The 24,462-nt window shown below is 35.8% G+C and overlaps 3 protein-coding genes across 6 annotated transcripts; 1 reads left to right on the top strand and 2 right to left on the bottom strand.

Annotated features, from left to right (window-relative positions):
* The first annotated feature begins 2,240 nt into the window (after positions 1 to 2,240).
* On the top strand, positions 2,241 to 8,089 carry LOC147286785 (shaggy-related protein kinase eta-like). Its single transcript, XM_086239614.1, has 12 exons — positions 2,241 to 2,515; positions 4,133 to 4,225; positions 4,560 to 4,619; positions 4,714 to 4,986; positions 5,091 to 5,165; positions 5,246 to 5,302; positions 5,714 to 5,854; positions 5,963 to 6,013; positions 6,095 to 6,190; positions 6,523 to 6,606; positions 6,863 to 6,964; positions 7,593 to 8,089. Exons 1-12 carry the CDS (start codon positions 2,390 to 2,392, stop codon positions 7,686 to 7,688), a joined length of 1,254 nt encoding a protein of 417 aa, XP_086095740.1. The 5' UTR covers positions 2,241 to 2,389; the 3' UTR covers positions 7,689 to 8,089.
* Positions 8,090 to 9,151: 1,062 nt separating this feature from the next.
* On the bottom strand, positions 9,152 to 14,562 carry ASP1 (aspartate aminotransferase 1). 3 transcript variants are annotated; one of them, XR_015121753.1, is made up of 10 exons: positions 14,285 to 14,562; positions 13,512 to 13,597; positions 12,348 to 12,554; positions 12,111 to 12,216; positions 11,847 to 11,951; positions 11,581 to 11,753; positions 10,728 to 10,887; positions 9,966 to 10,061; positions 9,608 to 9,682; positions 9,152 to 9,517 (listed from the first exon to the last, which is right to left on the bottom strand). XR_015121753.1 is itself a non-coding variant. In XM_086240193.1 (10 exons), exons 1-10 carry the CDS (start codon positions 14,453 to 14,455, stop codon positions 9,464 to 9,466), a joined length of 1,245 nt encoding a protein of 414 aa, XP_086096319.1. In that variant the 5' UTR covers positions 14,456 to 14,562; the 3' UTR covers positions 9,152 to 9,463. The 3 variants fall into 3 exon arrangements, 2 of the variants coding, with proteins under 2 accessions (XP_086096319.1, XP_086096318.1); XM_086240193.1 differs by having other exon boundaries at positions 9,152 to 9,509; positions 9,608 to 9,702; XM_086240192.1 differs by having other exon boundaries at positions 9,608 to 9,702; positions 14,285 to 14,561.
* Positions 14,563 to 18,523: 3,961 nt separating this feature from the next.
* LOC147286787 (Pentatricopeptide repeat (PPR-like) superfamily protein) lies at positions 18,524 to 24,043 on the bottom strand. 2 transcript variants are annotated; one of them, XM_086240556.1, is made up of 4 exons: positions 23,454 to 24,043; positions 21,351 to 23,197; positions 21,093 to 21,190; positions 18,524 to 18,993 (listed from the first exon to the last, which is right to left on the bottom strand). In XM_086240556.1, the coding sequence occupies exon 2, from the start codon at positions 23,105 to 23,107 to the stop codon at positions 21,737 to 21,739; it is 1,371 nt and encodes a 456-aa protein (XP_086096682.1). In that variant the 5' UTR covers positions 23,108 to 23,197; positions 23,454 to 24,043; the 3' UTR covers positions 18,524 to 18,993; positions 21,093 to 21,190; positions 21,351 to 21,736. The 2 variants fall into 2 exon arrangements, with proteins under 2 accessions (XP_086096682.1, XP_086096681.1); XM_086240555.1 differs by lacking the exon at positions 18,524 to 18,993 and having other exon boundaries at positions 19,724 to 21,190.
* Between the last annotated feature and the right edge of the window lie 419 nt (positions 24,044 to 24,462).

Below are 24,462 nucleotides of genomic sequence, written 5' to 3' on the forward strand. Positions count from 1 at the left end.
ATATATACACATGGGCCAAATAACATTCAAATTAAGGTAGGTCAATTTCAGTCATCTCAATTATCATCAAATAAGAGTATAAGACTATGTCCTTTTCTTCATAAACATATATGTGCATGGTTACCTACTACTTGTCATACCCAGACATGGTTCATCGATCAAGTTTATATACATGTATGTATGATTAATTATAGCTGCATAAAATTCTGAATGGCTAACAAATAGCTCATGAATGGTTCAGCAATCAACATGGCTAACAAATAATATTATCCTCTGCAATCCTAGGCATATGTTTATAATTGCATTGATATGAAAGAGCAAGATACCTAGTGTGTGACATTGAAGTTCGATCAACATGCAGACCAAATTTCACCTTTATTTAATTAGTTTATCCCAAAATAACAATACAGGAAACACGAGTAATTTGTGCTACTTAATTACACTTTTTTAAACTCGTAGGCTTTGCTAGCAAAAGAGAACTCATAAATGCACCAATGTTCTCACGTAGATACTCCTCTGTGAAGCTTACCTGAAAAGAATTAAAGAATAATGGTGAGAATAGATAAACAAATAAGAAGGTCATTTCCACAAATTTGACTCTAGCAAACAAGCATGCGTAGAAATCAAACATTATGGTACCTTTTCAAGTCCCACATGTACAATTGATCTTCTGTCCATTTTATAACGTACCAATATGACATTGTCTCACTATATACAGTGCCCCAGTTATGTCACGGTACCTAGCTATATGATATATAGTATAACCAACATTAGTAGCCACCCACAGATCTGCAAATCGAATAAAAAATTACAGTATAATAAACTCACTTTACAGTTAAGCATCAAACAACACTCTCTAAGAATCCTTGCAATCCAAAAAAAAAAAAAAATACATTAAACATTCCCTTTTGATTAATGGAGCAATAAAAATGGCTAATCCCACAATAAAGAGTTAAGATTTAAAAAACTTTGTCAGATGCATAACCATTTTTTTTGTTGCAAAACACTTGTCAACATTGAGCTTGCAGGTGCCTTGGACAGAACGAGGCATCAAATAAAAATGAAGCCAAGGACCATGGGTTTTAAGCCGAGACCATAGTTGGAGATATTTCATTAACTTATGGTCAATGAATTGATTCAAAATATATTTAGTTCTTATATATCTCAAATTGATGAATGGTTCTTGTGGTTTGACCAAATTTCAATTTTGATATTTGTTACTTTTTTCTTTCTCATTTTTGTCCTTATAGATTTATTTCGTTACTATTTTTTATTTAAACCGCCAATTCCATTCAGAGATAATTAGGCTTGAATTCTTTAGAAAAAACAGTTTTTAGATGGAGACGAGAGTGTTTTAAAATTTATAAGAAATTTTTTTTAATCCATAATAAAGTCCTTTAATTTACAAGAATTTTTTTTAATTCATAATAAAGTCCTTTTATTTTATAAGAAAAATCATTTTAATTCATAATAAAGTCCTCTTCCGATTTAAAGGGTATTTCCCCCGATTTGAAAAGTATTTCCCCTGGTGTATAATGAGATTTGTAGAAGCTGTATGTTAGGTTTTAATTCTGAGATTTTGGGCGAAACCCAAAATTCTGGAGTTAAAACTTAATATAAAGCCGTAAAAAAAATAAAAGAATTTGATTAAAAATCATAAATCATTACTGGTTTTAGTTTAAGAAAAACTCATAAAATAGACTAGACTCTAACTCTTCCTTAAATTTATTTGGATGGTAATATAATTAAACTATAAAAACAAAAATGATAATAAATGAAACTATAAGGACATCAAAGATAACACATATGGACGAAAATGAACTCAATTCATAGTTTGGACAAAAGTAGTAATATAATGAAAAAGATCACAAAAAATAAAAAAACTAGAAGAAAGTGCACCAAAAATGTGTTTTTGAGTCTTTTGACCTTTTATATTTGTGTTCGATTGCTTTACTTAACAATACCACTGTAGATTACGAAACCAATCCATTTGAGAAAACCATTGGTTAGTATCTAACATTGGAGTTCCGTCCCATGTGATCCTTGTCGCTCTGTTTTTGCAACGACGGTCCACAACCACTAACCCTGCACCCGCACTCACCCGATCCTCACCCACAGCTTGGAGAGCGCTGGAGCAGCCGATGGGAGCGTGGAGGGCACTCTCCCTGAACTCGCGCGTGGGTCGACTCTCCCTGTTCCTTTTTTATCTATTCCCAGCCGAGACACAGGAGAGAGAAACAGAGATTGAGAAAGAGAGAAAAAATAGGAAAAAAAATTATTAAATAATTTGGGAACAGAGAGAAAGTGAGAGAGTTAGAGAGAGAGAGAGAGAGTGGGGGGTGTGTGTGTGAGAGGAGAGAGAGTCACAATCTCAAAATCTCACATTAACATGGCGTCTTTGGGTTTGGGACCAAAGCGTCAACCACCAGAGGCACAAGCAGACCACAATGAGCCACTGAAGCACGCGCCTCCTCCTCCTCCTCCTCGCCGAGCCTCCGAAATGGACTCCGACAAGGTACTCTCTCTCTCTCTCTCTCTCTCGCTCTTGCATTTCACAACCACCTCTTTTGAGCTTGCTCTCTGTCTACATGGATGCATAGGCAGGTTTTGGTGCTTGGATCGTCTTCGATCCAGCTCAACGCTTCAATTTCGTCTCTAATTCGAAGCGATCTGCAATTTTTTCTGTGTTCCGAGGTCGGAGCCACCTCGCCGGAGCTTATCTCCGGCCAGATTTTGTGCTGCCGTCGATCTTATAACTTTCTGTTTTAGTTTTATGTATGTTTTTTTGCTTTCACATTTGTTTTTATTTACCTGTGATAATTACTTTTAATTTTTGTTTTCATGAATGAGATCACGATAACTTAGGAAAATTAGGAGGAGCACATAATTGAACATGTGTAATTGTATAATTAATTGTATTTGTGTTTATTAACTGTTTTGTTGCCTAAAATGGAAATAAATTATGCTCAGTGGAGCTGAATTTGGTAATTCGGATTGCTTTAACTTTCCCGCTTTAGCAATCAGAGCAATTGGGGGTTTGTTGCTTTTTCGTTTTCTCATTTTGTCCAATTTTTGCTTTGTTTAACTTTCAACTCTCTCCTGTGATCTATTTTTGAAAAGGTTTCTGCTATTTTAAGATTGACGTTACCATATTTTGGGCAATCTTATTGGACAATACTGTACTTTCTTTTACATCTTTGCTTCTTTACTGGGTTTTGTGTGTGATCTAATACTTGTTTTGGTACTAAATTGTTGGTCTTCGGCGGCTGTTGCTCTCTGTTATCTCTTGGGTTTTCCAGTTTTCTTAACAATGTTGTAATATTTGCCAACCTTTGCCCTTTTTCTTTTGTCTAGTGGATTGTTCTTCAAAGTATTCTAGTTTGCTTCAGGATGTTAATGTTCTTTGATTCTTTATCCACCGTTGTTCCTTTGAAATGCATGTTTTATGGCATGTGATGCTTTCTTGTAAGCTAGGGTCTTCTTATTTTTCTTTTAGTTTAAATATCTTTTGAGATCTTTGTGCTTTTGCCTTTCCTAAATCTCACCTTCTGAATATCCTTCTGTTTGTGGCAGTTAGGTTGGATTGTTGAGTCTCCTTCAAATATTTACGTATTAACTTTAATTATCATCAGTGTATTAAATATTTGATTGCTTTATACTGTTGTTCAGTGTATGTTAATTTTCGCTTTGTGTAGGACACAGGTTTTCTAGCATAGAAGTTTCCAAACATTCAATAATATAGATGGGGATGTCTGTTTTTATGAATTCACCATGCATAGTATGTAGCGCAGCATATACACAAGCCTACAGACAATAGTCTATATGAATGTATTTGTAAATGCATGCAATTGGCTTCTAAGTGGGAGTTATAGACCCATAGAAACCTAACTTTTTCTCTTTTGGCCAAGTCATGGAGCCTAACTGAAATCAAGAATGATGAATGATAAATGTTAGAATTGGTATAATAACAGAAAGGAATTGTACATTTGTTCATTTAAGGTGGCCAACTTCTTTCAATTACATATAGGCAGGGGTGTTTCCTCAACAAGCGCCCAGCATGCCAGTCATTACTTTTTAAAGCAAGCCAGCAGTTTGTGCTTATATTTATCCTTTGTGTTGCTAAAAATTGCAGGAAATGTCAGCTCCTGTTATTGAGGGAAATGATGCAGTCACTGGTCACATCATTTCGACGACCATTGGTGGCAAACATGGCGAACCCAAACGGGTTAGTACTGAATGTTTCTTCCTTCTCTTTTCCCCTCCCCCATTTGATGGCTGCAAATTTTACCAAACTCTCTTATAACACAAAAAGTAGTACACTTTTCTCATTCATGATCAAGGATTACTTGTATTGAGAGATGATAAATTCTATGTGATAGTTATTGCTTGGTTAAGTTCTCGTTTCTTTTTGTAATAAGAGATTCTAATATTTGAGGTCCTTTAACCAAGAATTATTTGGTTATTTGATCTTTTTAAGTTTTCATTTCCTTTTGCTGAAGAATTATTTGGTTTCCTATTCATTTTGTATTCTGAGGTGTTCCTTTTGATGCTGGTTGCAGACAATCAGTTACATGGCTGAGCGTGTTGTAGGTACTGGATCATTTGGAATCGTTTTTCAGGTATAAGCATTTTACTTTAGTGACACAAAAGTGATCTTGCTTTCATTTCATCATTTAAGTCTCTGATACTTTTTTTGTTTTTTTGTTTTTTCAGGCAAAATGCTTGGAAACTGGAGAAACGGTGGCCATAAAGAAGGTCTTGCAGGACAGGAGGTACAAAAATCGTGAGTTGCAGTTGATGCGCTTGTTGGATCACCCAAATGTCGTTTCCTTGAAGCATTGTTTCTTCTCTACAACAAGTAAAGATGAGCTTTTCCTGAATTTGGTTATGGAATATGTACCGGAGACTATGTACAGGGTTCTGAAGCACTACAGTAGTATGAACCAAAGGATGCCACTCATATATGTGAAACTTTATACATATCAAGTATGAATTATTGCTCTTTTTTCTTGCTAACTTGATGTTATTTTGTTGTTAATTATCTTTTTGTTTTATGCCCTTATAATAAATGGAAAAAAAATCTTTTTCAGATTTTTAGGGGCCTGGCTTATATCCATGCTGTTCCTGGAGTTTGCCATAGAGATGTGAAGCCTCAAAATCTTTTGGTATGTGTTCTCTGTTATTTTTGTTTTATTCAACCTAAATCAATTGGATTATTTATGCAGTTTTCATATTTACTCGGCAGGTTGATCCCCTCACCCACCAGGTTAAGCTATGTGACTTTGGAAGTGCAAAAGTTTTGGTATGTTTGTCTTGATGTCATTTTTTCACTTTATTTTCATTCATTCATTTAAATATTTTTTTAGAGCTAGCTGCTTCAGCTTCAGCCACTCAAATTTTCGATATTCCTTTTTATTTCTCATCAAACGAATGGCATCTTTGGTCCCTTTGCTTTTATGATTGTTAATTTTTTCTTCATGATAAACCAATAATCAATCATCTTTCTATTTGATGAAAGAATAATGCATGATTCCAACACAAGATATTTTAGTGCTAGTCTGAAGTCTGCAATACATTAGCATTTGCGTTCACATGCCAAATAATAGTAGCATAACGGTTTGGAAGGCTTCATGCTAATGCAATTGCTATGTTGCTAAGAAAATCAGTTTCCATGAATATTTTCAGTTCATTGATTTTCTTTCTTTGTGATCAGGTCAAGGGTGAAGCAAACATATCATACATATGTTCTCGTTACTATCGGGCTCCTGAACTCATCTTTGGTGCAACAGAATATACAACATCCATTGATATCTGGTCAGCTGGTTGTGTCCTTGCTGAGCTCCTTCTTGGCCAGGTTAACTACTTCTTTGGAAATAATATTCTTAATCTTGGCCTAAGTTAACTATTCATCTAAAGTACATTTACTTTCTTACATATAAAAAAATTTCGAACTCTTTTACAGCCGTTGTTTCCAGGAGAGAATGCAGTTGACCAACTTGTAGAGATTATCAAGGTGAAGCCTCACCTCGCTATCTCTGTTGAATTATAGTGGATCTTGTAAATGTGTTTGCTTACGGTTTAGGTGTCTCTGCAGGTTCTTGGTACTCCAACTAGAGAAGAAATTCGATGCATGAATCCAAATTATACAGATTTTAGGTTCCCACAGATTAAAGCTCACCCTTGGCATAAGGTATGCATTTAGATTATACCCATTAAAACAAGTTGGTTCCTAGGGCTGTTTATAGAGGGAGATGTAATAACCCAATTCCACATGGGAGTTTGTGCACACACATACGTATTGTCTATATGTTCTGGACATGAGGAAACCTTTTGTCTAAAATTTGGGTGGTTTTTTCCTTTTTCTTTTATTTCCTGAACACATACTCCTGTTCTTGGGATCTGAACAAATAGACTTATTAAGTATTAGTATGTTATAATTCTAGGGATTTAATAACTGTTATCTGCAGGATTACTTTTTTTTGCCAGTATTCCTATTGTTTATTCATCTGCTCCCTTATTCAGGTTTTCCACAAGCGAATGCCACCAGAAGCAATTGACCTTGCTTCACGGCTTCTTCAATATTCCCCAAGTCTACGCTGCACTGCGGTGAGTTGGACTTCTCTTACCATGGAGTTCTCCTGCTATTGTTTCAATATACAGACCAAGACATCATGCCTTGTGATGTACTCTTGCATAATATTTGAGCAGAGCTGCTTCTGTATGGCATCTTCTATCTTGGTGCTGAGCTGCAACTTTTGCACTCGGCTGTTGCAATTGAAAGATCTTTTTCGTTCAATTTGATTAGTTTCACTTCATGAACATGCATAATATGCAAATTTTCTCACTGGTTTCCCTATTACAGCTAGAAGCATGCACACACCCTTTCTTTGATGAACTTCGTGAGCCCAATGCACGCCTTCCAAATGGTCGCTCATTGCCACCTCTTTTCAACTTCAAACAAGAAGTGAGTCTCTCTCTCTCTCTCTCTATATATATATATATGTATATTACCTGTTAATCACATGCTGAATGATAAAATTATGTTAGTGTTAAATATATGTATTTGTTGCTTGCTCATCATGGATTTTTGTTACTGCAACAGAAATTTTTCCTTGCTTGTTTTGAAGTCACTAATAATCAATCTTAGCACCTTAAAGCAGGCCAAAGTACAATGCCACTGATTCAGATATTCTGGGCCTTTGAACTTTAGTACTTATGCACATGATATAAATTCACTCTAGTCTTCCAGGAAGGCTCGGAGCCCCATGGTGTGAGGGGAATAACCTGATAGAGCCATAGAGGACATGCCTTTTATGTGCATGTCCGGTTGAATGAGTCCTGAATTATATGGAATTCCTCAAATTTCTTATAAAGGCTACCTGTCCTTTCAAGGTTGAGTTTGTTGGCGTAACCTGGAAGAATCACAGTAGGGGCATAAGTGATTGAAAATTAGCAATGCTCTGATTATCCAATCATAGGATGACATATAGCCATTTCTACTTGTCTGTTTCTCTTAGCAAATCATATTTTCTCCTCCTGGGAGTGCTAATTGACTCATTCCTCCCACCCCTGCCTCCAATATTGACATGCAGTTAAATGGAGCATCACCCGAACTGATTAACAGGCTCATACCAGAGCATATGCGGCAGCAGACTGGTCTTGGATTCCCACACCCAGGAGGTACTTAAATGTAAAGTTACAAAAGAAGGTAATCGTCTCTTCTACTACTGGATGGATGTAAAGGAAAAGAAGCCCCCTTTGTGGTCTATATAACACTGAGCATTTAGGCCTATTCTGCTGTTCTCACCCTCCGAAGATGAAGATGTACACACATATGCTGGGTCTCTGGCTTAACCTGGAAACTGGTGATTCTGTTTACTACGTCATTTTGGCCTAAACATACTGTCTTCCTGCATCTGTACATCGTTTTGATTGTAAGGATTCCAGAAAGCCTAGTGTATAAGAAGGTGATGCTATTCAAATGTAAGCTAGGTGTAGGGGCTACAAAGTCCAGCAGGAGCCTTGAGGGGCCTAATAGTATGTGGCGGCTTGTCTTTACTTTTAAATTTTAATCATGGTGTTGTTTCTACTGTTTGTTGCAGTCTCTGTCTCAAATTATATTTCACTTTTCATGATTACTGTTTCTACACAGTGGCCCTTCTGGGTAATTTCAAATCTCTGCTATGTGATGCTGTGTGGAGCTTTGAGCTTCACAATGTAATAATAGAATATGCTTGCTCAAGTTTTGGAAGTGTTTGTTGGCGCCACCTTGATAGTCCCAGGAACCTCAACTGCTTTCAATTAACCGAACAAAGATGGGAAATGGGTCTTAGAAATAGATGAATTTTAAATTGAGACCATAGATTAACAAATGCCCCTTACCCCCAAAAAAAAAACAATATGAACAAATGAAATGCAAGCAGGGATAGTGACATGCCATCACAAATATAGAGGGCCAGGGAGGTTGGGACATTGAGATTTAGAACTAATCCTCTTCTTTCTATTTGTGGTGTTACATCATTATCTTTGTTACATAAAATTTTTTCTTGTAATGCTAGAGAATGCCTAGTTCTCTCCAAGCACCTATGCAAAGGTGTCCAGCGTCCACATGGACAGTGGGGTAGGTTGAGGGTTTGACTGCATTGACACATGGACAGTGGGTTGGTAGAGGGTTTGACTGCAACAAGGGTTTCACACCACTGGCAAATTCAACCATTTCCCCAGCTTGAATCTCGTTCAATCCATAAACACGTGCAATCCCATCTCCAACTGATACCACTCGACCGATCTCATCCACTTGAAAATTCGTGTAAAAGTTTGTAATTCTACTTTCTAACAGAGTCGTTAGTTCCGCTGCTCTGGGAGAGAATTCCATAATTCAATTAATGCCATATCTGAGTGGGAATTGGGAAATAATGCCATGTACAAGAATGTCAAATCAAATACGAATGAGTTAGGCGTGGGATTGAGTCGATTGACATGGATAAATGTACAATATCATCTAACAAGTTGTCTTTCAGAATAACAAGCATTCAATTTTGACAAGAAAAATTGTCACAGTGACTGGTATCTAAAATTTTAAGATTGGAGTGTTCTTTTTTGGTGCATGTAGGATTGCTTATAAAGATAAAAAGATAAAAAGAAGTTCCGATGTGATTAAATCATTATTATACTTGATGATCCTTTGATGTAACAAATGATGATTTGGATAAATGTCCCTCCTCATTTCGTGCTTTGTATTACAGGAATCGATGTAACCAAGAGCACAACTCCCCCTAGCGGAAACCAAAAAATGGAGGAAGAAAATGAGAAGAGGGCATTAATGATGGGTTACAATTTATTGCTCCTTCCTTTTTCACATAGAGATGAGGAAGACAACAAAAATCAATGTCTAGTAAAAACAGTCCCTATGGTCCCTTTTGAGGAACTGTGACTGAATAATCTCTATGCAGACTTTGTGACTTCATGTATAGCATTTGCTAGATATCCAACGTTGCCCGTTGTAACACCTGCCATACTGTATGCATCAATATCACACGTGAGAAATATCCGACTTAACATACAAACATGAGAGAGAGTGAGAGAGAGAGAGAGAGAGAGAGATTACCTGATTCGACCATTGCGAGTCATATAGGTATGAAATTCGTTTGTCAAACGATCAACCTGTTCAGGTGTCATCCCACTATAGCAAAACATGCCAATCTGTTTGTAAGTATCAGCAAGACTGTAAATAACATAAGCTAGAAAACAAGCTGGAGACCAAAACTGACCAAGCAACACAATTTAATGGTGGGCAATATAGCACAGAGCCGCAGACAAGGGACCCTAGTTAGGAACAGCATGAACATATATGCAGAATATAATTTCTATGTGATGACTTAGATTCAAATTGTTGCAAGTAAAATTCAAGTCCTTTTCTCAATTAAAAAAGGTCCTAAAATCGTATTTTAGGAATAATACCACACCTGATTAGTAATGTGCTCCCATGACAAGGGTGACCCCAATTTCTCGAGGTTTTCTCGTAGAGCAGTTCGCATTCCTATGATGCGATCTGCCATGCCCTGGAAAAGAATAAAGATGAAAAAGAGATAGCATCAGATGATCAAGAACAAAGAGACAGTTCCTCCAAAGATAATTAAATATTACAATAGCAGTCAGGCATATCCACATATCTTTAGGTTGTCGCATAACCTTTCAGCAAAAAATATTTGTTTCTCAAACAGCCATCAGCACAATGACTTCCTTAAATATTTTTCAAGGAAGAAATCAAGAATAAATTACAATGCATTGATTGTACTCTTATTCTGTGAGCAATATTATGTATGAAATTTTATTATTAAGATGTGCAAATCAGCCGAAATCCCTTGGTTGCAACAATAAAACCAATTTGTGGGGGGTATGTTACAATATAAGAGAACTTTCACAAGCTTGGAGAAATTGGGGAAACTAGAGCATACAAACTTCACTCTTCGAGGCATATCTCACATTGAATGTTATCTTTGAGACACAAGCTTTTCATATAGTATCAAAATTATTGCCTTAAAGCTTTAGCATGTGCTATAACCAAAGAAAGCATATGAACTATGAAATCACTTTCACTCATTTTATGCTCGCATATACACTTATACTCAGTAGTCGGTTCTGATCACTTATAGATATCTCCATTCAGGAAAAGAGTTGAAATGAGCTCTATCCTACACCATAGTGGAATTTATAAGATTAATTACCTTAACTTCCTTGAGCCATAACTTCTTCAAGTCTGGATCACCAAGGATAGTTGAAACTATGGTTGCTCCATGAACTGGTGGGTTACTATACATAGGTCTGGCAAGCTGCTGTAACTGACTTTTTACAACCACAGCTTGTTTTTCATCCTCACAAAGCACGCTGCATACATAAAGAACAGCTTCAGCATAGAAGAGATACAAAAAGATGCTTTGTGAGTCCACTATATAAAGTAAAGTTGACAGATAAGCCATATGCTACACTATTTACCTAAAGAGCATCAGAAAGTAATGGCCATAAATCATAAAAATGCTAATCCATGAGACTATACAAAATCACTTAACAGAAATTGAAAAAAGAATAAGTCACATTCTACTTCTAGAGCTGCTTGCACCATCACCCACTGGTGCAGCTTACAATACTCGAGAGATGCAGACTGCCCACCTATTATATATGATATATTGTTCTTGTGCCTTTTATATGTAGATAATAATGCTAAAGGCATAGACCTGTGGATGCAGTATATGATTTGGATATTAAAAACATAAATAAACAGTTTCAACATTAAGAAAAGTGATGTTTGAGATCAATCTGAAATTGATTCTAGTCTAAACATCAAATGTGCAGGTTGTAGACAATAGTATCCCTAAAACCATGTTGTACTTCTATCCCATCCTTCAAAAAATTGCTAAACGAACACAGAGTTTATGTTTAGCCATCAATTACAGATATGACAGATAAACCAAAACGAAACTTGCAGTCGTTACTTTCATTGAGATTGTACTAATGACGAAACATATTAAAAAATCCAAATTAAATACAGTAACTGTATTTAAATAATAAGCAGACAATTACCTAAGGCATCCTACTCTCTGGCCGTAGAGTCCCATATTTTTTGCATATGATTGGGCAATTCCAATTAGATGACCGTCCTCAAGAAAAATCCTGATGGCTTTTGCATCTCTCTCTGGGTCACCACTAGCAAAACCTTGATATGCCATGTCGAAGAAGGCAAAATGACCTTTTTGCTGAATCAACCATAAATCAATATCTATCCAGGGGAGTAGTGAAAATTATTTATTAAAGGGCAAAAAAAAAGGAAAATATTCTGCGAGATTTACTTTGCACTGGTATGAGATCTCTTTCCACTGCTCCTCAGATGGATCCACTCCAGTGGGATTGTGAGCACACGCATGAAGTAGAAAGAATGAGCCGTCTGGAGCATTCTGTATAAAACATTCATGCCCAGTTGGAAAGGGAAGGGAAAAGGGTGTCAACAAAGAGAATACACATAGAGGGCAAAGAGTACTAAAAAGAAATTGTATCAAAATTCAAAGAATCAATTAAAACAACCAAATTTGAAAGTAAGACTATGTGCTCTATACCTTTAAGTCATCCACTAGTCCTGCAAAGTCCAACCCCTTAGACTCTGGGTGATAGTAATGGAAAGTCCTTTGAGGGACCTGGGCATCCCTCCAGATGTTATGGTGGCTGTTGATATTTCAATTTAGAGTGTGCATCAGAATTTATTAACACTACCAATTTAAGTGTAAAAAAGAAAGGGGGGGAGGGTGGGGATCAGAGAGAGATTTAAGCATTGAAAAAGTTCTACAAATGCTCACTTGGACCATGTAGGCACTGGTATATAGATTTGAGAATCTGGACGAAAACGCTTTTGAAAGTCTGCAAAAAGACGGCATGCACCGGTCCCAGAAAGAGATTGCACTGCTGCTATCCTTTTATCTTTGATGAACTCAGAATTCTCCCCATAGGCCAGCTTCAATGTTTCTTCCACCATCTTCACACTCCCACCCATAGGGAGATACTCCCTGGTGAGAACAAACAAATTGTAAATCATATACATCCGTGTAAGATGAAAAATAAGAAAAAATTATTAGTTACAGGGCACAGTGGAAGGTTTGGTTTACTGTAAGAAATGCATATGCAATATTCCAGTCCTTACCATCTAGTTTGCACAAAATTTGACACGGTAACATATCTGGTATAGGTGCTTTTGTGGTATGAGAAGAGTATCAGTTCACAGAATGTCTGAACAAAATATTGAAGGGCTCTATCTACCTATTTTCCCTCTCATCATAACTGAATATGATTACATGTTATCCTTGGCTGCTGCTAACAGACTCATCCTCCACTTAACATCCTATATCACCAGTTCCTATGAAAGAAATGGAATCTTAACCCAAATCCAATTATTAACTATCAAATCCAGCATTAGAAAACTCAAATTATAGAGTCGCGACGCAATCAGCAGATAGAGACTCCATCATGACCTGGCTATCAATAAATTGCATCCAAGCATGGACTCTACAACATTATCTTCTAAAGTTGCTAATTGCTAGCCCCGATTCACCATATGAAATGCCCAAACTCCACTGAACCCCCACCCTCACCCCCACCACCCCCACAAAACCAAAAACAAACCCCAAACTCTACTTGAATGATTGGGACACAGAATAAAGTTAAGGAATCCAAATCCAATGGCAAATAGTGAAAAAGAAAAATATTCTTAAGGGTACGAAGAGTGTCACGATTCCAGAGTATGTTGGCAATGTGACAAAAGAACCAAACATGCTTGAGGTCAATATAAAAGTAAACTAAAGGGACCACTATAACAGTAGAAAGTTGTAAAACACTATGACCATCTCCATAAATCTCACACAGCTCCCATTATAAAATGCAAAATCTAAAATAAAATAATGCATAAAAAGGAAATTAGTGAATTATTAACTCCACTGTTCTAAACTAATAAAAACATAACCACTTACATGTTCAAGTTTCCGGCAATCCTCCGCTCTGCTTCTCTAACGCATTCGAGAACAACCGGCTTTCCATTATCATTACGGTATGCACCCTTAATAATCCAAAAGGTTAGAAAAGAAATTTAGAAAAATTAATTCATGAGATAAGAAAAATAACATGGCCAGAGAAAAATGATCATCAATCTTGTGTTAGCTGCTGATAAAGTATTAAACAATGTATCTAATAAAAAAGTATTAAAAAATGTGTCAGGAAAAATAAAAACGAATTAAGAAATGAATATAAAACTTTGAACTTGAAAATTATTGTCCTTTGGGATCCCGTAAAGCTGAGAGCTTTACATCAACCGAGCACCAGATACAACTCCGCCAGCTTCGGATTTGCATTTCCTTCTTAAAAAAATTTAAGATAAAATAAAATAAAAGAATGAAAAGCCAAAGGCAAAATAAAATTATTCTTTGTTTTTCCTTTTTTTTCCATTTGGATTCTGTTTGGCTTCCAAGAAAATTAAAGAATAAATCTGGAAGAAAAAAAAATTACTTTACTGTTATATTCATTCTACAGGGCCTATTTCATGCCGAATTTGCAAAAAAAAAAAACTTAAAAGCTCTCCATAATTTTCTGTATAGCTTACTAGATTGAATTGTATACTAAAGAAGGAAACTAAAAACTGAAATGATGATTCTGAATAATCTTTCATTTTCTTCCTACTGCCACTATTCGAATAATTGACAGAGCTTAAAACATATAAATAGAAGAAAACGAAAAAAGAGTAACTTACAACTCCAACATTGACTTTGTGGGGAGTGGGATCGGCGAGGAAAGCCTCGGTGACGCCGAGAATGGGATCCTTGGGAGCCGGATCGACGGTCCGCCACCAGGACATGGATCGGGCTCCGAATACGGAGGTGGAGCTCCGATGCAGAGGCAGAAGCTTCCTGGAAAGAGCCATGGTGGTGTCAAGTGTGAAGACTGAAAGAGCGAGAGAGGAGGAGTCGTGACTCGTGAGGTGAAGGCTGAGAAGAGTGAGTGTGAATGTGAAAGTGAAAGTGTGTTGGGACTTGGGAGGAGGGAAATGACACTTGGGTTTTGTTGGTTGCAACGGCCTTGAAGTGCGTGACGTTGTTCCTTCCTTCCATATTCGGTTTTTTCTTTACTTTTTAGGACCTACCTCACCAGTCGCCATTGCTTGCCGTCTTTTTCAATTTTCACTATTATTTTTTTGTTTTTTTGTTTTTTGTTATTATATTACGGCTTTTGTCTGATTTTGTTGTTATTAGTCAGCACGTAACTTCTTGTTTTTTTGGCCAAGAAGTCAGCACGTAACTTCGAACAAAGTAGGCAAGTAAAATAAGTAAGAAGATCTGACTCGGTTGAATATAAAAGCATCTCCGGTTCTTTTCTAAATGTTTTCTCAAATTTAAATATAAAGAAAAATAATATAAAATAGAGTTTCAACTATTTTTTCAAATTTGAGATTTTCTTAAAATTTTTTCTAAATCAAATTAAATAGATGAGGCTTCTCAAACTCTCTCCAAACTTCTAATAATCAAATTTTAGACTAAATTTCCAAACAAAAACAAAAAAGAAAAAATTTCAACTTTAACATTAGAAAGCCTTTCTTCAAATCTAACTTTTTTTTCTAAATTATCATCAAATTGAATAAAAATATAGACAAAAGACTCTTGAAAGCTCCATTTGGCTTGTGAATTTGAGATTTGGGAATTGACTAATAATTGCATTTTCATGTTTGCTAAGTGTAATATTTGAACAATAATTTCTATTTTTTGGAAATGGAAAAGTGATTCCCCAAAAGGGAGATATTGAAACCTTCTAATCAATTTGGATTTCCTTTTTCTTTCTTATCGGAAAGAATTAAATACCAAAATTTTATATCATTTCAATTGGGGTACAAGTTCTCACTAATCAATCGACCAAATAACTTTATTTTTGTATCTCCAAACTCAACTGTGACTATATAATAAGCACAACTTTTTGACAGATTAACTATCACATATTATTTTGTTTGTTGTCTTTTTAGTGTTTAGATTATGGTTTAATGTGTATTATCTAGACTATTGGGGCCCAGCCCCTAATTTGTAAATCTGAATTTTAAATCCGTATAAATCCTAATCTTTTATAAATTTCATATATTCACGACTGTAATTGTCAGTCACACCAATGTACCAAAGCATGGCAGAATGATCCGTAGAGCAATTGAGTGAAACATAAGCTACCAATAGATCAATAGAACAATCAATCAATCAACATAAATATTTTCTTTGTTGGTACAAAATTTGTGAACCAATCTAAAAGGTTTTACTCTAGTATAGTACCAACTATTTTGCTGAAAAATATTTGTTATTTAGTATTCAATTTATATTTTCATAAGAAAAATGTAAACACGTATCTCAAGAAAAAAAAATGTATATTCTTCTTTGAGTAAGACGTCTATTCTTTATTTGAAGAGTGAAAATAGTGTTTTTAATAACTTTTTGTCATTTTTATATCAGACAGTTTTCAATATTTAAAGTGTGGAATCATCATTTAAGGTTATATTTTAAATTTTAACTGCTTAAAATTTAACCAAGAAATATATCTCAATCAATGATACATCTAAAGTATTAAACTCTTTCTAGAGTGAGATAAAAAAAAGTGAAAAAAAAAAAAGTAGACCTGAGAAATCCGTGTCCATTCTTTAATTAATTAAGTAAGCCGAGCAGCATAGTTAGGCGCGTATGTGCTTGTGTGAATTCATTCAAGTTATTGTCCCATACCCATTTCGTGATGTATTGTATATAGCTAACAATACCATACAGTTAGAAGAAATAGAATAGTTAGACTAATTCTTTACATATAAAAGATTAAAAAAAAAAAATAATTCTTACATACCAACTCTAGCTCTAGATGAAGAAGAACATTGGTGGTTCAGAAAGAGTCATGTGGATCAATAACGTACTTAAGTAGTGAATCAAAAGGTACTTCATCAAAGATTTAGATAGGAAAGAATAGACCCCTCTTCATCTGGTGAATTGTCTCCATTCTCCATGAGTGATTCTGGTATATTTGATGGAGTAAAAGAAAGACAGAAAGAAAGTCATGGACATTGGTTTTCCGTGACAAAGTTGGATCCTTGTCCTACCACTCACTTGGGTGCATGTAAACCTTCATAATACTGAAAATGAATTATATGAAATTATGAACTCTCTTCAGTCAGTCACAACATGCAACATATTTTTCACTGCATGAATTTTTCAACGATAAAATGGTGGGTATAAAACAAGTTGTAAATTCAAATTCAAATGAAAAGCAAACAAATTTATATTTACTTGATAAGTGTGATTCGTATGTGATTACAAATAACGTTTACCTATACTCGATATGAAAAATTTCGGTTACAGTTTTTTTTGTCTTTCATAGGAAAATGTTGTCACACAATTTGACATATTAAGAGGCAACTTAAAGTTATATACAAGTGAAACATATATTTGTAATTTGACCTAATAATCTCAAAGAAAGTCATTATTTTAGGGCCAAAATTTAATCTTGTTCTCTTTGGGAACCACTTGGACCTTACTCTTGGCTAGGAATTGAATGAGAATCAGAAAAAGTACATGATGCTCTGCTTCTAGATGTTGGTGGAAACTAGAAAGCTTTGTGCTGTGGTCCAGATCTGCACAAAAAAGATCAAATGTGATGCTGCCACTAGCAGGATTGGGATTTGGGCCTCATGCTTCAAGGCTTGAAGCTGACTTGACACAATAGATTATTAAGTTATATAAATGTGCTTATCATTGATTTTTGCTTACATGTTTTGCTTGCTTGTTTCCATGTGAATATCATCTAATGTTTTTGTATTTTCTTCCCCCAATTTCCAACTGTTATCTGCATCATCTTCAACTTCTTTAGTAGGCTTTTGGATTATACTGGATTGCATGAGATTGAAGTATTGAACTAGTGTCCAATTTAATTATATAGTAGTCCAACCATGCATCAGGATAACTTATAACTTATACACATGTTATTTTGGATTATTGGTTTAACTTGATTGTAACAATTCCATCATTTTTAGGACACCGAAAATGAGTGGTCCTCTTGGACTATTATCTAATTTAATTGTAATAAATTAACCAGTTTTTGTGTCCTTATAGAAAGGTCATACCCCACCTGACATCATGTGGATATCATAATAAACGTTGTTGAGTTTACTATGACACAAAAATTGCTTGAAGGGCGAAAGGGAGCCCCATGCCCCCACCTCACACAAAGAAGAATTTTTTAACTCCAAAGCTTCTCCCCATACTTCCAATTGACACAATTCTTTATCTACTCTCTCCCCCAAACAATTAGAACCTTTTTCATCTCTAACATAAATCACTTTATAATGCTATGTGTCACTTGCATACACAAGGGCCCTCAAGTGTATTTGAGTCGGTATTATATTTACTAACAATGATCCCTTCTTTGGTCAAAGTTTATCCATAATCCCGAACTTCATCAGATGCTTAACAAATGTTTGGCAAATATTAGACATTTCACTATTGGAAAATGCTAGTTACTCAATGTTTTTTTCTCAATTTAGGTAACACATTGTATACACACCATGTCATTGCATTAAAATGAAGATGATATAGTAGAATACAATGTGAGAATGCAATGCTACTTAATCCAATTTTTTTGTTACATTAGAGGGAATCGAACCTTGAATCTAGCCTAATCCTAACCTTTACCCCACCCACCCTCACAACTTAGGCTAACCACAAAGACTTTTTTTTTTTAATGTAATAATGTGGTGTGCATATCATGTGTCATATAAATTGAAAAAATAAAGGTCTAATATCTCTAATGATGGTTTTTATGGTACATTTGGAGGCCAAAGGCCCAACAGAAAGAAAACCTTAAGCTAAAGCCATGCGAGGCCTAAAAAGTAAAAACTATCAACAAAGTTGAGAGAATAGCAAATTGATCTAATTAGGATGGAGATGATTCGTGGGTGAAGCAATGAGATTAATATGGAAAAATGAGATAATGTTTCCAAGTGTTTAGATTTAAGTGCATTTACATGTGTCAAAGGAAATATGAGAAGGACATAAAAGAAAATGCTGCTAGCATTCCTCTTATTCATTAAAATGGGTATAAATCTGGATAGGTGGTCGTTCAGACAATTTCTTAGTTTTTGTGCCTGTGCCTCTTCTACTCTCCCAAGAATTATATGGCAACGATTTCATGGGCCTAGGCTTTCGGCTTTTGGCATATTATTCACTTTGGAGACAGAATATCTGCTGAACAGGCTTTTTTGGGTCACCAAAATGGCTGCCTCTCTCTTGTAGTGCCTTGCTTTGATGCGAAGAATATAGAAGTGTCAGAATCACTAGAGCCTGTAATATATGACAAAGGTACTAAGCCAGGCAGTGAAAATTCATCAATTCTCTATCACAAGGAATGAGTGGAACTCCATCAAACGCGAATTTGCGATCATTCTTGCAGAATCTGGAGAAAAAAGAATTATCAAGGGGAGAACACGGGAAACTGAAACCTGAAACAAGTCTTTTGGGGATGAACAATGTGTAAGGGTGCAAATTGAATCAGCCAGCTGAACCCGAATTCACCGAACCTAGGCTAAATTTGAGTCTGTATAAACGGGGTGGGCATTGGTTGATAAACTACCAATCCATCCAAATTCGAGTTGAGCTCGAATTGAAAGCTCAGGCAATCAGAGCTTAACTGGAACTCACTCGATTACTAAAAGATCCATTTGTACATGAAGAGCAAACACAGTTGTAACAAATGGTTGCCTTAGCATTTGTAAGGTCAATGTATACATGTTCTGTAATTGCCTTCTTTTCCCCTAATCTGAGCAGGCTTAATGGATACATATGCAAAGATTAGCAATCCCTTTAGGTTGAACATTTCTCCATAGGAGCTCTTGGTAATTAAGATTTCAGCGCAGTTTGTATAATTTCAAACTTAGAAATACACAGATCCTTTTACATCCACAGAAAATCACACTATGTAGCACTTTTTATAGCCAACTAGGTGAGACTAATGCAGAATCTCAGAATTAAATAGTTTCTTCTTTTCTGTTTTTTTTTTTTTTTTTTTTTTTTTTTTTTTTTTTTTTTTTTTAATTTTATTTTTTTTACATTGGAGGGAATTGAACTCTGAGACCTAGCTTAATCGTATCCATTACCCCACCCACCCTCACCACTTGTGTGAACTAAAATGATGACACTTCAACTTGCTGCTTCAGCTTCAAAGTAACTCTACATCTTCATTGAAGCAACATGTTATGTTAGTTAAAACAGCCCACAACATCCATGGCAGTAATAAATTACAAGGTCACACCTGAAAAACAACAGTTTTTTATCTCTTTTATTTCCCACAACATCAGCAACAGCACGGCAATACACCAAGATCAGCAAGTTCCAAATAATTAACTGAATTTGGTTTATGTATGGGTCAGACCAATCTTATCCAATGTAACAGAACTGTAATCCTTCCTCTGCTATATAAAGAGAAGTCTCACACTTGTCGTATTGGGAATTCTTGTGTAACGAAGAATTCTATTTTGCATTTTCATTCAAGCTTTAGTCTTTTTATCAATAAGTTGGTCACGATTTTCAAGCTAATACAGCACTCCATAATGGACAAATAATCTTTATTCAAGAAAAAAAAATATATATATATATGTATATACAAACCAACCAAGACCTAAAAACCTCATGACTGCCACAGAAATTCTACTCTGCTCAGCAAAGCCAATCAACCCAGCTTCTACCATGTTCAGTAACAATTTTCTTACCCTACCAAAAGAAATCCTGGTTTTGCAGTCAATCAACAATCCTTATCACGTCTTTTTTTTTTTTAATTTCTTTTCTACCTACTCTGTTGCCATTCTTTGATTTGAATAATTAGATCTGCTTAATAACATATATGGTTACCTAACAACTACAAATGCTCTGTAACAGGATCCTCTGAGCTTAAAATCTAAAATTCTGAATCTTCATGAACTACTCATTTCGGTTTCCATTCCATCCCCTTATATTGTCAATGCTTCTCCATATACCCAGTGTATAAAAATAGTAAACAAAGACACACTCACACAATAAGTGAAACCCATCAACCAAAAACTTCTCTAAGCTGACAAGAAAAAAATTCAAATATTTGAAATTAATATTTCTCTATCTGCACCTTCTAAGAAGTTGACAAAAGATATTCTGGTAGAGAATAAAAAGCTAGGAAGACAAATATAAATAAAGTAACTATGAACATTTTTTGGGAAGACTTTGGAAGTACTTTGCTTTCAAAGAATATATTATTTGAAAAATATTAACTCTCAGATCTCAGCCCAAAAGAATTGCTGAAACATCATTCCATAAATTTAAGGAATGGAAGAACAAATAAATTAGAGAATCAAGGAATTTCCTCAGAATATTTAATTAAATTTATAATCCTTTGATTTTTAGGGAGTACAATTAATCTTCTTTTCTCTTTTTGGGAACCAAAACCATTTTAGTCCTCTCTTGTGTGGCCATGAAATGTATTTAACAAAACCAATTTATCAAAATTTCATGTCAAAAGTTACTCACATGAAATGTAGGCTGCAAGACACAAGTTCCCCTCTCAGGAGTAATTAAATAACCTGGGTTCTATCCAAACTGACTTTCAACAATGCTAACCAGCTTCCCTGCCAAAAGTAAAGCATAGATTTTAAAATTTGTTTCCACGAGAGTGAAGAAAAGAATAAGAAAAATAGTGCACATATTCTTTCAGTAACTTTCCAAGAGCATTAGTTCGTTTTACAACTGAAAGGAAATCCATCAGTTGGAATAAGAGCAGAAACTCACCAGTGAGCCCATCAACTGAAGAAACCAGTGTGACTTACAGTTGACTTTGGAAAAACATTTCTGGACTTGTCCAATCTTACATGAATATGGCAACTAGTTTGTTCACTACGAGTAGTGTCTTTCCTATACGCACCAGTAGAGCCAGTGTAAGATTAGCAATGCAAAGCAATTACAGGTTAATTAGCCACCTTCCATCGAGATTCAAAATTACTCTTCACTACTAATAATCTCTTCCTGGTAGAGCAAGCTTATCAGCCCAAAACAACTGATGTTTACAGAATATAACAAAAGAGGGGGCATTCAAATGGTGCTGAAAAAAATGCCAATCCAAATAGGATAATTCCTTAGGTTTATGCCCTTTTCAGCAGCAAAACCATAGCCGAATTTTAATGTAATATCCGAGCCAATCGAATTTTTGATCGAAGCCTCCTTGCTTCATCTGTAAACCCTGAACTACAAAGACCAGTAAGGACAGCCAGTCGAGTACGCCTGAGTATTCTCATGCCATCTCTTAAACATTTCATCGTAAGCTTGGATGCACAAAGGAACCTTCCAGCCTGGCAAAGATTGTGCACCAAGGAGGTGTAGGTAAAAGAATCTTTAGTCTTCATTGATTTGTACAATTCCATTGCACGATCAATCTGACCAGCTTTACACAAGCCATCAATCATACAGTTGACAGCAACCAAGTTTTGATGGAATCCCATCATATTCATATAATGCAAATGTTGTTGAGCCCCATCAATATTACCAGCCTTACACAACCCATCAATTATAATTGTGTGGGTATACTCATCACATGGCAGACCTCCATTCTCCATTTCATCCAACAACTTATAGGCAGCTTCAAACTTACCTTCTTTACAATACATATTCATTAAGGTATTAAAAGACACTAAATCAAGTTCAATACCATTCCTCATCATCTCTTCCATGCAAGCCTTTGGCTCTTCTATCCTCCCAGTCTTAACTAAAGCAGCAATAACTGTGCAGTATCCAAAGCCATCAAAAGTATACCCTTTACTCTTCATCTCTGACATAATCTCAAGCCCTTGGTCATACTTCTTACACCTAAAGCAGCATTTCATAACTGTAGTGTAGGTTATGGCATTTGGCTTATGACCTGATTGCCCAAGTTCCTTGAGAATTCTCCTCGCTGCCCCTACTCTGCGTGCCTTGCAGAGCCCACTGAGAAGAATATTGTACGTCACTAATTGGGGAACAAATCCATGACGTTGTATATTCCTGAATAACATAAGGGCATTATCGGTGTATCCATTTTTACAAAGACCATTGATCATTATGTTAAACGTAGCTGGATGGGGAGTGAGATTGCTAAGTAAAATATCCTGAAATACTCTGTTGGCTTCATCAGGATTTCCTAATTTAAAGAAACAATGCATCAGAATATTGTAACTCCATACATCAGGATGTATACCTGATTGTAACATTTCCTCAAACAGATCCAGGGATCGTGATAAGAAGCGATTCCTGGTGGCCCCGGATATCAAAGAATTGTAAGTAATAACATCTGGACTTATCCCAGCTTCTTTCATTCTATGAATAACAGAATAAGCTGCATCTAAGCTAACAAACTGACCATACGCATGGATCAAAGTATTGTAAGTTACCACATCCGGGATTACCCCTAATCTTATTCCGTCAATTATAATAGCTTCTGCTTTCTCCAATTGCCGGACTCTACAAAATGAAGCTATGCATATGTTCAACAGCCTAGTCGATAATCCACAAACCATCGTTTACATCACACATTATGACTTCCCAAAGAGAAACCCAAATATTTGCGTTTGCACCACAGATTCCATTGCCAAGAGAGCAAATTTTGTCTGAAAACATAAAACGCATATCATTTCCATAGATTCACAACGAGAAAAATAAAAAAAACACACAGAGAAAAAGCCTCCAATATTTTGTGAAAAGCTAATTGTCACATAAAATGGGAGAGAGCACCCAAAAGAAGCCTAATAATATTGTAGTGGCAATTCATTAGCTCCACAGTAGAGAGGGCGAGGGAGAGAGAGAGAGAGAGAGAGAGAGAGAGAGAGAGAGAGAGAGAGAGAGAGAGAGAGAGAGAGAACATACCCGCCAATAAACCCTAAAAATGGAGGTCGAGCAGAACAACGGGCAGCTGGGTTTGATTTGGGGGTTCCAGTGACAATGGCAGCTCAAATTAGAGCGATAGCAGTGATGGGTTTATGGTCTGCGCCATAGTTGGGTCTTTGAGGAAGAGTTAGCAGAAAAGATAAAGAGGGAGAGATGTGGATTCAGACCCTTACAGTAGATCCCGCCTCACAAGCTTTTTCACTGAACCAACAATGCAGCTGAGTGAGGGTTGTCTCTCAATCGCCAAAACCCACAAATAATATCACGAAAATATCAATTCTTGGCAGCTGAAATTGCCTAAATCCTCTGTTTTCTTGGTGCAAAAGAAATGGGTTTTCACGCAAATCCTACAAAAGTTACAGTATTTATGAAAGACCCAATTGGTTTGGGAATAATTTACTGAAAATGCCTCACAGCTTATCACCCTTGGGCATTCGTTACTCGAAAATGAGAGTAACCGAATAAGAAGTACTAACAGAATCAATGGTGGTGTTGCCTATTTTCAAGAAACATCAGGCGACAGCAGCTTTCTATATCGTTTTACACAACACAGCGAAACCCCGCTATGGTTTTTGGCCTGTGGGAACTGGGGCTTCTGGAGGACCCTTACCCTATTTTCAGTTTTGGTTAGGTGGTTGTTCCATTTGCAGTTTTTTTTTTTTTTTTTGTACTGACTACTTTACCCTTCATTTATTTGATTTTTGGCCAAATCTCACTGCCGTGACACTGTGACAGCTAGGGGTGCGATTATAATTTGAAAATTATTTTTTGCATACCTGAATTAAATCCGAAAATTCTAAAAAAAGTATTAGTACTATTTTTAAGATAGATTTATTTATATTTACACATTTTGAAGTTTATCGTCTTTTCACATGCACTCCTAAAGTTTCAAAAATTACATATACATCTTCTAAAGTTTCAAAAATGTTGCATATGTGGTTGGATTACACACGTTTATTATTTTTAATTATTTTAATTTGATGATTAT

The sequence above is a fragment of the Dryas octopetala genome, chromosome 4 (genome assembly GCF_963921425.1).
Source record: "Dryas octopetala chromosome 4, drDryOcto1.1, whole genome shotgun sequence".
Classification (NCBI taxonomy): Eukaryota; Viridiplantae; Streptophyta; class Magnoliopsida; order Rosales; family Rosaceae; genus Dryas; species Dryas octopetala.

What these genes read in the sequence shown, in the direction of transcription:
- LOC147286785 (XM_086239614.1), top strand. Translation starts at nt 2,390, where the DNA reads ATGGCGTCTTTGGGTTTGGGACCAAAGCGTCAACCACCAGAGGCACAA. An exon ending in TGAAACTTTATACATATCAA is followed by an intron (nt 4,987 to 5,090) that starts GTATGAATTATT and finishes AATCTTTTTCAG; the next exon opens with ATTTTTAGGGGCCTGGCTTA. An exon ending in AACTTGTAGAGATTATCAAG is followed by an intron (nt 6,014 to 6,094) that starts GTGAAGCCTCAC and finishes GTGTCTCTGCAG; the next exon opens with GTTCTTGGTACTCCAACTAG.
- LOC147286787 (XM_086240556.1), bottom strand. Translation starts at nt 23,107, where the DNA reads ATGGTTTGTGGATTATCGACTAGGCTGTTGAACATATGCATAGCTTCA.
- ASP1 (XM_086240192.1), bottom strand. Translation starts at nt 14,455, where the DNA reads ATGGCTCTTTCCAGGAAGCTTCTGCCTCTGCATCGGAGCTCCACCTCC. An exon ending in ATTGCCGGAAACTTGAACAT is followed by an intron (nt 12,555 to 13,511) that starts GTAAGTGGTTAT and finishes TGTTCTCACCAG; the next exon opens with GGAGTATCTCCCTATGGGTG. An exon ending in AGATCTCATACCAGTGCAAA is followed by an intron (nt 11,754 to 11,846) that starts GTAAATCTCGCA and finishes TGGTTGATTCAG; the next exon opens with CAAAAAGGTCATTTTGCCTT.